This window comes from Callospermophilus lateralis, chromosome 5, assembly GCF_048772815.1.
Source record: "Callospermophilus lateralis isolate mCalLat2 chromosome 5, mCalLat2.hap1, whole genome shotgun sequence".
Classification (NCBI taxonomy): Eukaryota; Metazoa; Chordata; class Mammalia; order Rodentia; family Sciuridae; genus Callospermophilus; species Callospermophilus lateralis.
This window is the reverse complement of record NC_135309.1, coordinates 71,605,798-71,618,621: the sequence shown is the minus strand read 5'-3', so window position 1 is coordinate 71,618,621 and position 12,824 is coordinate 71,605,798. Positions and strand designations below refer to the sequence as shown.

The 12,824-nt window shown below is 38.2% G+C and overlaps 1 protein-coding gene across 2 annotated transcripts in view; it reads right to left on the bottom strand.

Annotated features, from left to right (window-relative positions):
• The window catches only part of Diaph1 (diaphanous related formin 1), a 95,108-nt gene extending 82,566 nt beyond the window's left edge, over nucleotides 1-12,542 (bottom strand). Inside the window, exon 1 of one of the 2 annotated variants that reach the window (XM_076856821.2) lies at nucleotides 12,299-12,542. In XM_076856821.2, the coding sequence (XP_076712936.2) occupies nucleotides 12,299-12,415 (117 nt within the window). In that variant the 5' untranslated portion in view covers nucleotides 12,416-12,542. The remainder of the gene's footprint in view (nucleotides 1-12,298) is intronic. The other variant, XM_076856822.2, reaches the window with a different exon arrangement.
• Between the last annotated feature and the right edge of the window lie 282 nt (nucleotides 12,543-12,824).

The window sequence follows — 12,824 nt, the reverse complement described above, 5'->3', positions numbered from 1 at the left end:
TTTTTAATCCTACAGACTTGTTTCTTCATTAAGAAATTTAATTTAACTTCATTAAGTCAAAACTAACATACTATCTCTAGAGATGAATAATAATTTTTTCTCACAAAGATCTTTTATGGTCAGGGTAGTAATAATACTAATTCTCTCTGCCCCATAGTTACCTTGGTTAGAGGGGACTGATATTTTCAAAACTGTCAATCCCCTAAATTAGACCACGTAAATGAAGAACCTTGAAAATAATCTCAAGATTCCTAAGGCTAACAGTGAAACTAAAGTACAAAAATGAATACTGCTGACATAAGCTAAACACTACCATTGCTCTAAAGAACCTTATAAGTTAGAAGGAGGTAAGGCCCCAAAACAAGATATAAATATATATATATTTTTTATTCAGAAATGTCTAAAGAAGCCAAGCATGAGAGCACACACCTGAAATCGCAGTTAATGAGGCAGCTAAGGAATAAGGATTATAAATTTAAGGATAGCCTGGGCAATTTAGCAAGACTTTACCTTAAAATTTAAAAAATGAAATAAAAAATTTTTTAAAACTCTGGGGATGTAGCTCAGTGGTAGAACACCTCTGAGTTCCATTCCCAGTACCTCCCTGCCCACCAAAAGAGTCTTCTTAAATAAGCATGCAACCAAAAGCTAAACTACACTGTATTGGAGAAATGTTTAGAAGAAAAAATAAGGACCAAAGACAGGCTCAGATTGTTTCTACCACTTACCCACCTGTGACCACAATTTGGTTTTGTATCTTTGATATTTTTACAATCTAGATCTCTAAAAATCTGAAAAGATAAATGTATCAAAATTGATAAAGACTGGAAATCAAACAAGCTTAACTCCGAGTCTTGGTAGCAGAAATGATTTGCTAGAACACTGACATTAACACTAATCTATTCATGTTCTTAGATAATCCTAGTTTACTTACTGTCACCACCACACATCACATGTCCCAACACTGATATCAATATGTATTACAAGCTACAAAGTGCTAGTTTTCTGTCCTTTTTTCTACAGGATTTTATAGAAAGGGAAACTAAAAGCCCTTGCCCGGGATACAATAATCTCTTGAAGTCCCATTAATCCTTATGATTGCTGTAATCAGGCCATTCCTCTTCAGTACCACCAAACATTCAAAACTCAGTCTCAGTTCACACTCTTCCCTACCTCACCTCACAAAAGCCTTCTCTCTCTACTCTGCGGATCATATCCCCCAACTTCTATTAAGCTATATGAAACTTCAAACAATTATATTTGGGTCATTCATAGAATTGGGGCATTAGCTCAGGCCTTGGAGAAGATTCATGATAATCTCTAATTTTACAAAAAAAGGAAAACAAAGTGACTTGCCCAGAGTTCATATAAGGCTAATTAGTAGCAAAGTCACAACTAAGCAGCAATATATGGAAAGAATACTGCACAGAGAGTGGGAGATAAAGAGTTTAGTTCTAAGTCTAGCTATAAATTTGAATAGATCACTTTGAAGGCTTACATTTCTTCTTCTTCTTCTTCTTCTTCTTCTTCTTCTTCTAAACATTTTTTTTTAGTTATACATGGATACAATATCTTTATTTTATTATTTTCATGTGGTGCTGAGGATTGAACTCAGTGCCTGACATGTTCAAGGCAAGTGCTATGCTACTGAGCCACAACCCCAGCCCTAACATTTCTTTTTTTTTAATATTTTTAAAATTTATTTTTTAGTTTTAAGTGAACATCATATCTTCGTTTTATTTTTATGTGATGCTGAGGAACAAACCCAATGCCCATGAGTGCTAGGCAAGCACTCTACACTGAGCCACAACTCCAGCCCCCTAACATTTCTTAATCTATAAACAGGTTAAATTAAATAATTTTAGGTTTCTTGCCAGGTTTAGTGGTACATGCAGCATGTACCATTATATACCAGAGAGGCTGAGGCAAAAGAGTTGCAAATTTGAGGTCAGCCTTGACACCTTAGCAAAAATTTGTCTCAAAATAAAAAATATAAAAGAGCTGGGAGTGTAACTCAGTAATAGAAGCACCTGAGCATTCAATCCCCAGTACCATATGTACACAAAAAAAGAGAGAGAGATGGAAAGAAAACAAATATTCGGATTCTTTATACCTCTAACATTCTAAGATTCTGAATTTCAGGTCTTCTTTTAACTCAATAATATTTCCAAAAAACTTCCTCACTTTTCTGAATTTCTTCAGCATTTAAAGTCCCTTCTCACAGCTTTCTGGATTTTTTTTTTTTTTTTTTTTTTTTTTTTTTAAACAGGGTCTCTGTTGCCTAGGCTGGTTTTAGAACTCATGGGGCTCAAATGATCCTCCTCTCTCAACCTCCTGAGTAGCTGGGATTATAGAGCATACCACCACACCCAGTTCTCTTAGAATTTACTGGTATAAAGAGGGCTGAGATTACGATTTCTTAAAAAGAACCTGATGCAATAACCACATGACTTCTTGATTAGCCTTTGGATCCAGGGTAGATCAGGCAGGCAAACAAACAAACAAAAACCTCTCTTCTTTCTTCCTCACTACAAGTCATACAGAAAATTCTAGTTTCAGGTACTTAGATTTCTGTGGTAGTGCCTTAATTATTAACCACAGGCAAGTAATTGCCAAGTCTAAGAAACAAACTTTAGCTGTTTCCAGACTCAGAAGAGACCCTGCTGAAGTTACTAATCATTTGCAATTCTTACAGTCAAGTTTCAGGGCCTCTTTTCTTTAAGGGCTGGGTTTGTAACTCAGTGGTGGAGCACTTGCCTAGCACATGTGAGGCACTGTGTTCTATCCTCATCACCACATAAAAATAAATAAATAAAGGATATTATGTCCACCTACAACTAATAAAATAAAAAATAAAAGAGATATCTTTAAGAATACCAAATGCCAAATAAAAAAAATATAAAGGGACTAACTATAGTGACAACCTTAGCAATAAAACTCCTAAAAAGTGATGCTGCTGAAGTTGTTCTACTTACAAAGGAGATAAGACTACATTTAAAAAATTATAATTCTTATAACTGCGTAATAATTCCTGAACTAGGGTTAAGATAGGTTTTGCATGTACTGTAACAGCTACTTTTTAATGCTTAAGAAAGGTTTAATTAAGATTCTTCTACTAGCTTCAAAGTCTAAATTACTAAATATGAAAAGCACTTATGCATTTTGCCAATGCACTTTGTACATTTAAACCTAGTACTCCTTTCCCACCAACTGAACTCTATAGTTTTAGGAGTCTATAGATGACCAAGGACTCAAAAGGGACAGCACCAAAATTTTCTAAGAAATTTCTAGCAGTGAATATTCTTTTTTATATTACAGGCACAAAAAGAGGACATATGTCAACTGTCACTACAATGTAGTGCATAAACTTGGGATTTTGTTTTGTTTTCTGTAGTGGAGATTGAACCCAGGGCCCTTTACCACTGAGCTACATCCCCACCCTTTTAATTTTGTAGTTTGAGTTTTGCTAATTTGCCCAGGCTGGCCTCCAACTTACAATCCTGCATCAGCTTTCTGAGTTTCTGGGATTATAGGCATGTGCCACCAAACTGGCACAATATAGGATTTTTGGTACTGGGGACTGAACCCAGGGGCAATCAACCAATGAACCACATCCCCAGCCCTTTTTTATATTTTATTTAGAGAGGGCCTCCCTAAATTGCTGAGGCTGGCTTTAAACTTGCAATCCTCCTGCTTCAACCTCCTGATCTGCTGGAATTACATGCATGAGACACCACACCCAGTAATATATGGATTTTTTAATAGCTAGACCTAGTTTGAATTCTAGCTCTGTCACTAATTCTACATCCTCAAGCAGGTTACTTGATCTCATTAAATACTAGTTTAACCACCTATAAAATGAAAATGATAATAATATCTATTTTATGAAGTCAATGTAGAGATTTATAAAATATCAAATCTAAAGCTCTTTAGCACAATGCTAGAAATATGATAAGCATGCAATAAACGTGCTTTTAACAACTGCTGTTGTTATTGTTACTCCTTATCCTTCCAGTCTGCAAAGAATTAATCATCATCTTTTTTTTAGTTGTTGAATAACTTTTATTTTTATTAATTTACATTTGGTACTGAGAATTAAACCTAGTGCCTCACACATACTATGCAAGTGCTCTACCACTGAGCCACAACCCCAGCACAGAATTAATCTTCTTTATATATAAAGAAGCTGAATACTCAGTTATTTATACATCAGAAGACTGATATTATACAACCTATAGCACAATAAATATAGGAAAATAAAAGATTATTATTATGTAATATTAAAAAATGTCTTTTCTGATATAAGGGGGGTGACTCATAATGGGGTTGGGAGGGACAGCATGGGATTACCTCTAGATAGGGAACAGAGGTGGGAGGGAAAGGGAGGGAGAAGGGGAATAGCATGGATGGTGAAAGGAGACCCTCATCATTATACAAAATACATGTATGAAGATGTGAATTTGGTGTCAACATAACTTATATATAATCAGAGATATGATAAATTATTGTATAATGGTGTATTAAGAATTGTAATGCAAAATAAATCAATCAATCAAAAAAAAAAAAAAAGCAAGCCAGAATAAATGGAATCCCAAAGGTCCCAGAACCTAAAAGTATCAGAAATGTTGTTTTGCCTATAGGTAAAAATTTTACACCCCAAAGCAAACATAGAGAATATAACTCACAATTCAACAGTGGAAAAGAGGTAAATTTAAGGAATAAATTATAAAACCTCTAGAAGAAAACAGAAAAATCTCAGTCACTGTAGATTTTTTGGAATATGAAATAATAAATTAAAAGCAAAAATGAAAAAGATCAGATGTCAACAAAATGAAATATTTTCATGCTTTCAAAATATATTGTTAAGAAAATGAAGTGGAAGACCACAAGAGTAATAAAATGTATTTGTAAAATATACATATATACCAAAGACCTGTATTTAGGCTTTAATAAAAAAAAATTTAGAGGACAAATCTTGAATAGAGTCTTCAAGAAAAACATACAAAAAACAAATAAGGACATGAAAAGATGTTCAATAACATTAGGGACTTGCAAGTTAAAGTCACAGAGATATCAACACATACCCACTAGAATAGCTAAAACTTAAAACTGATCATACAAGAGTTGGCAAGGAATTCTTATACATTGCTACTGGAAATGTAAAGAAAAACAACTTATCTGGAAAACAATTTGGCAATTTCTTAAAAAAAGTAAACATAGATCTAACATATGAACCAGTCATTTCACTCACTGATATTTACCAAAATGAAATGAAGACATATGTCCAAACAAAAATTGCCCATGAATGTTCATTAAAAAAAGAAAGTATAAAAAAACTGTAAAAAACCCCAAATGTCCATCAATAGGTAAATAAATAAACTATGATAAATCCATGACAAAATATTACTACTCAAAAATAAAAAGGAATGAGAATATATATAATCCAGGACACCATAAATTCTTATCTGTATTTGCTACCCTAATAAAATGCCCAAAGGACTAATAATGCCTAAGGACTAGTTATATAACTACCAAGGATGGAATTTTTCAATTTTCCATCTAAGAATGCCTTATTTTGGGGAGGGGGCTCAAAATCAAGGCCTGTACATACTAAGCAAGTGCCAGCCCCCATGTGTTTATTGTAATTCAATTCCATTTGCTTATTTTCTTTTGTTTCTCTGTTTGTTCCATCCCTCTTAAGTCTCTCCCTCCCCTAGTACTAGAGATTGAATCCAGATGTGCTTTACTACTGAGCTACATCTTCAGCCCTTTGTATTTTTAAGTTTTGAAACAGGGACTCATTAAGTTGGTGCCTCAAAAATGCAATCCTCTCCTGCCTCAGCCTCATTAAATTGCTAGGATTACAGGTATGCACCACTGTGCCTGGCTTCTGTGCCTTTGAAGGAAAGGAATTTATACAATATTTAAAGGGAAAATTGACTCTCCCTAATTGTTGCAGAGCCAAGCAATAAAGAACTGGTTTCTTCAATTTTCCCTCTCAGTCTCAAAGCTTTTAGTGTACCTGTTCCTCTTATAAAATCATTTCCTACTACTCCAGCTATTCTTCAATCCTAAAATTTACTAAAAGAAACATAGAATCTAAACTTTCTGCTTCTCTACATCCATGTATTCATCTGATTTCTACATTTTAGCCCCTTGATATTTCCAACCTACAAATGCAAAAAGTGCTACATTGGTGTTTGTTTGGGTTTGATGACATGAAGGTCCCCTCCAATTCTACAGTTTAAGGTTCCATTCATAACTGTAAAACTGAGTGGAAGAAAGAATCTCAAAGTTGAGAGAACAATGATTCACCTAGTTATCCTGCAATCAGTGGTAAAATGCATTAAAATATCAGCCTAAATATTCATCTTTTCCTTCAGTAATTTCTTAAGAAGGGTTTGCTAATTTTTAACAACTGAGACAAGAAAATATAGTTAAATATGTTCAATGATTAAAATATTCTTTTTGTGGGGTGGGATTGTGGCTCAGTGGCAGAGGGCTTGCCTCACACAGGTGAGACACTGGATTCAATCCTTAGCACCACATAAAAATAAATAAATGAAATAACAATATTGTATCCATCTACAACTAAAAAAAAAAAAAAAAAAAAAATTCTTTTTGCCACGCATACTACTGCACACCAGAAACTTAGGAGGCTGAGGTAGAAGGATCACAAGTTCAAGACCAGCCTGGGGCAACTTAGTGAAACCCCACCTGAAAATAAAAAATAAAAGGTTTGGAGATATAGTTCAGTGGTAAAAAGCCCCTGGGTTCAACCCCAGTACTCCCACAATGTGTGTGTGTGTGTGTGTGTGTATTCTTTACTTTTCAATTTTAGCTTCAGAAATTTTAGTGTCAACAGCTTCTGACTGCCCCTGATTCCATGGGGTTGGTTGTGCTTAAACCAGCCCATACATCAGGAGGCAAAGAATAAAAACAAAGAGAGATGACAGGCATCTGGGAAGAGGAGAGTGTGTGGTTTTGGTTCAACCCACGCCAACTAAGGGCAAATACCCAATGCCACTTTGCTGATAGCAAGAGGTATATTCTTTCTTATTGTTTTCAAACATAAATGATTGAAAATAGAAGGCTCAAAACACACACACACACAAAAGTAATACAAAGTACATTTCAAAATTGGAATGATTTTTGTAGTCATTAATGATTTCTGCTATTGAAACATAAAATGCATATAAAAACCCTATTTCTTTATAATGTCTTGTATTTCTTGCTAATATAAAGCCTTGTAGTTTTTAATAAACATGATTTCAACCTTTTCCTCTAATTCATATGTAGCATAAAATCTTACCTTTTAGGCCTCTACTACATTTCTATAAGAATATAATATTCCCTAAGAATAACTTAACAATCCATTTACAAAAAACACTGAGGGCCCTCAGGGATAACAAAAGGTTATTTTATCATACAGGACATAAAATTTATCTATTCTGATCCAGATGCTCATCAAAGTTAAAGCATTCCTCATTTATTTATAACACACACTATTAGCAGAAATTTTCAAAAAATTTTCATAAAATTTTCAGCTATTTTGTTTGGTTTTTGTGGTACTGGGGATTTGAACAAAGGACCTTACATATGAAAGGCAAGTAATCTACCAAGTAATCTACCACTGAGCTACCATCCAATTTTATTTTATTTTGAGACACAGTCTACTTAATTTGCACAGTTAGCCTCAAATTTGCAATCCTGGGGCTGGGGTGAGGGCTCAGCAATAGCGCGCTTGCTTAGCACATGTGAGTTCTGGGTTCAATCCTCAGCACCGCATATAAACAAATAAATAAAGTATTGTATCCAACTACAACTAAAAATTAAATATTAAAAAACAAATTGCAATCCTGTCTGGGTCTCCCAAGTCATTAGGATTATAGACATGTACTATCAAACCAAACTTTCAGTTCTTTTTAAAAAAATACTCCAATATTTACCTATTCTCTCAATTGTAAGACAGTCTTACATCCTGTGAGAGAGCATTTCTTTTGTGAAAAGTACACGTAGGGCTGGGATGTGGCTCAGCGGTAGAGCGTTCGCCTAGCACGTGCGAGGCCCCAGGTTCGATCCTCAGCACCACATAAAAAATAAATAAATAAAATAAAGATATCGTGTCCAACCTCAACTAAAAAAATAAGTACATGTAACAATACCAGGTGGACCTGTGTGTGGACTGTCTTTAAGACAAGGCAGAAGGAAGCTGGGGATGGTGGCACAAATTTGTAATCACAGCAGCTTGTGAAACTAAGGCAGGAGGATCAGGAGTTCAAAGTCAGCCTCAGCAATGGCAAGGTGCCAAGCAACTCAGTGAGACCCTGTCTCTAAATAAAATACAAAACAGAGAATAGGGCTAGGATGTGGCTCAGTAGTTGAATGCTCCTGAGTTCAATCTCCAGTATCCAAAAAAAAAAAAAAAAAGTTAAAGAAAAAGACAAGGAAGGAGGAATAGCTGAAATTTTCAAGGTTATCATTTTATCATCTCAAACATCTCAGTAACATTCCCATAGGCTTCCCTCTTTCCAAACTAACTCTTTCCTGTGTTCAGTATTTTTCAAAAAACATTACTTGTACAAAGCTCTCTGCATTATTCTAGGTTTTCTGTCACTTTCTGGATAAAAGGTTTTAAGAACAGGAATCTGCATGATAATTCCACTTCTTTATCATTCTCTGCATTTTCTATTATCTTGTTAAAATTCTGCCCAGCATCCTTCACCTTTAACTGCTCTCACTTTGGCCATAGGTCTACACTTATCACTTTGCTTTCAGAAGAGTGTGAAACTGCCAAGTAATAATTCAACACAGGCATCCAAAATTAAACAAGATTTTTATATTATCTATTCTCTCTAATTCCCATTCTTAAATTCATGTTTTACAAAGTTATACTCTTAGTTGAATCAAGAAGCAATATTATCGCTTAGAATCTATCAAGTTCTTGCTGGGCATGGTAGCACATGCCTGTAATCCCAGCAATTCAAGAAGCTAAGGGAGGAGGATTGCAAGTTTGAGGCCAGCCTCAGAAATTTAGTGAGACCCTCAGCAACTTTAGCCAGCTCCTGTCTCATAATAAAAAATAAAAAGGCTGGGGATATAGTCCCTGGGTTTAATTCCCAGTATCAAAAATAAAAAGCATCTATCAATTTCTCAATTGTAAAGAAGGATGAACTCTATTAAATGCAGGAATATTCTACAGCCTTCTAACATTTTGGTTGTACTTACTATTTTTAAATATATTCAGTAATCAGTCTATTTGACACCCATCCATCAGTGCTAAAAAGTCAAAAACACTCTTTACTTAGAATTTTTATTATCCTTTACCTGAACGAATTTTGAAACAAACTGATATAATACTAAAGAAGAGATATGCTGCCAGGAATGGTAATGCACAAGCCTGTAATCCCAGCAGCTCAGGAAGCTGAGGTAGGAGGATCACAAGTTCAAAGCCATCTTCAGCAACTTGGTGAGGCCCTAAGCAACTCAGCGAGACCCTACATCTAAAATAAAATGTTAAGAAAAAGAGCTGGGGATATGGCTCCAGTGGTTAAGCACCCCCGAGTTTAATCTCCAGTACAAAAAAAAAAAAAAAAAGGATATGCTCATGGTCCCGGAGAAAAGAGAGGTAGAAAGAACCAAAAGAGGAGTATCAGACAGTCTGGTTTAAGCCACTTGCACCAACATCTCTAACAGTCTTAGGCAATATGTAAGCTCTGTGTTCTCATCAGTTGATCTGTACTTAGAACCTAGAGCCCAGAAAGGTATGTAGCAAAGACTAAAGGGATTCCTACCCCTTAAATGCAAATAACATTCAAGCACACTTGGTTCAAAATGATGCACTTTTATCAAGTACTTTTTTTTTGGGTGGGGGGGTATTAAGGATCAAACCCAGGGCCATGCACATTTTAGTCAAGTGCTCTGCCACTGAGCTACACCCCCAGTCTTTAAAGTACATTCTTAATAGAGTTCCAGAGGACACACACTTTAGAAAAGGTGAAGTAGGCGAAAGAGCTTTGAGTTTGGTTTTAGCCTGTAGTTCAGGAAAACTAATCCCTGGGTAACAAAAGCACACTGGCAATCTCACCCACTCCACCCACCCACATATACATACACAGACACAAGGAGAAGTAGATTGCAATGTTCCTCCTCATCTCTCATTTCCAGAGTTCTCATAAAAAGAGCAATGAAGAAAGATAAAATATACTGATGCCATCAGATACATTATACTTGGCAATTAAGGGGTTAAGCTACACTACTTTTCTGGAAACCTTCCAATTCCCTATCTACAAATGCAATTCTCCTTACTACCTGTAATACCTAGCTTTTAAAATATGGCAGGATAAAAGTTACCAGCAACACTTCAGAAGGAAAAAGAGAACTTGGTTCAGCTCCACCCTCTCGAAAGCAAATATCAACAACTCCGAGCCAAATCCACTCAGCATATGCCACACTCCATGAACATACCAAAAAAACAGGTGAAAAGAAGCTGAGTTTCCTCAGGTTACAACATCACTTTAAGTAGACTTCACAAATTTGTGAAACACATTTGTATCAGATAAAACAAAAGCACACTCAAAATTCTACAAGATTTGAGAAACTAACAAGTCATGAAAGTCACTACAAATCAACAGAAATAGCTAGAATTTGGGTGAAGAAGGTCAAATAGTACCCATGGAAACAAAACAAAAACAAAAAGATACAAAAATAGAAGGAATATAGGCCCTAGAACTTAAGTTCTACGAAAAAACCCTCCCCAATTAGAGGGGTAATTCTTGTCCCCCCAAAATAAGGGAAAGGTTGCTTTAGTCACCAAAGGGAAAGGAGGTGTCATTTACTATTAACCCTGTATTTCTGGGAAGAAAGGTATTCACAAGATAAAAACAAGCAGTTACTGACAGCCTGGACGTCACTGTAAAGGATAGTATAGGAGCACCTGGTCTTGCTAGAAATAGGTGGGAAGAAATGAGTCATTATTTTAATTTTGTTTAGTACACTCAGCATCCCAACCATCTAGGTCACAAAACATTTTCTTCCTGTTTCCATCACTTTATTAGCTTTCTTTCCAAACTTGTGAAGTTGGACTAGAATACTGGGGGAGGGGGCCTAAGAGAAAGCAAGAGGTAAAAATGATAAGTCCTTTGGTTGCTAGAAAAAGACAATAGGGTTGGGGCATTAAGTACCTGGAAGAAAAGACTAAGTAAATAACTAGCAAATGATTAATATCTAGACTCCCTCTCTTGGACAAGGTTCAGTATCTTTCAAAGCTTTCATACTAAAAAAACAGACAAGTAGCTCCCTGGAGGAGGCAGTAAGAAATTAGAATTTAGGATGGACAAAGGTAATAAAATAATGATAGGGCTACATGAATAGCAATATTCCCTCAGACTCAGATTGGAAGTAACTGACACCTGAGGAAAGCTACACTACAGTTAGGAAATGGGATGGCAGTAGCCTTGGGGCACAAAACGTGACAGAAGAGGAGTTGAGGAGATGGTTATCATAGGAAATGTATAAAAAGCAATTCGATTACTCACAAACTTCTTGGACTTGAAATCTAATTTCCTCCCCGCGGGGGAGGTTTATCACCATTCTGGGTTAAGAAGGGCATAATCCTGAGAAGTTCTAACCCCGTGAAAAGTGATAAGCAACAGGGCAGAGACAGGTTCTCTGAATAGAGAAATACTGAAAAGCCAATTATCGTCATGCCCCAATGACCACAGGACCTGGGCAGGAACTCATTCCTGTAATCGCAAGGACAAATGTCCAAGGGAGGAGGAGAGGTAGGGCCCAAGTCAGGTAACATTCTTGAGGGGAAGGATTATCAGGTGACACCGGGCTGAAGGCCCTAAGGGGGACGAGATGGGAGGAAAGTTAGCAGGTGAACGGGATCAATCATGGGAAAGGAAGTGACCTTTAGGAGAAGGAAATAAGATAACACCAAAAAGGGGGTAAGGGCGAGAAGAGAAAATGGACCCAGAGAGGGGACCAAAAAGAGAAGGTATGTTTGGGTTCTAGAGGCAGACGAAAGAAAGTGGAGCCGCTGGGGGCTGAGAGCGTGAGGGCCGAGGAGTAAGGGAAGCCCCGAGGTTGCCGGGGCAAGAGCCAGGTGGGACGCCGGAGCTTCCAAAGTCCCGGAGGGGGAGGATGCCAGGCTGTGGAGCCAAGGACCAAGCAGAACGAGGAAAGGAGGTGCGGGGGCGGACCCCTGGCGACCGACCGGAGCCCCTGGGGTCTCTGGAGTCCAGAGGGCGGCTATCAGGCCGGGCTGAGGGACCTGGGTGGGAGGGACACTCACGAATTTCTTGGATTTGCCGCCGTCGCTGCCCGTCGCAGGCAGCTCATCCGGGCTCCGGCCCTTCTTCTTGTCCCGGGTCCCGCGTCCGGGCCCCAGGGCCCCGCCGGACGGCTCCATGTCCTGATTCGCGCTCACCAGTGACCCTGTACCTACGCCGCTCCCGCCCGGCTGCTCCACGCCAGTCGCCGCCGCCGCCGCCCAGCAGCTCCTCAGCCGGCCGCCGCGCCCCGCCTCATTAGCATGCCGAGCTGCGCGCGCCTCATGAATATACAACGGTGACGCCTCGCTCCCGCCCCCCTGCCCCACTTCCGCCCGGACCCGCAGCCCCTACCAATGGGGGCAGGGTGGGGGGTGAGGGAAGCCGCGGAAGCGCGCTACCTGCCCGGCGGGCCTAACCATTTGGACCCACGTGGGGCGGGCGGGGTGTTAGCGAGTGGGCGGTGCAGCTCTGGCGCCTGCAACTGGGAGCACCGCCCTCTGGTGGTTGGAGCGGCTCAGGCCCCTTCGCTCCCACGCAGCGCCCACG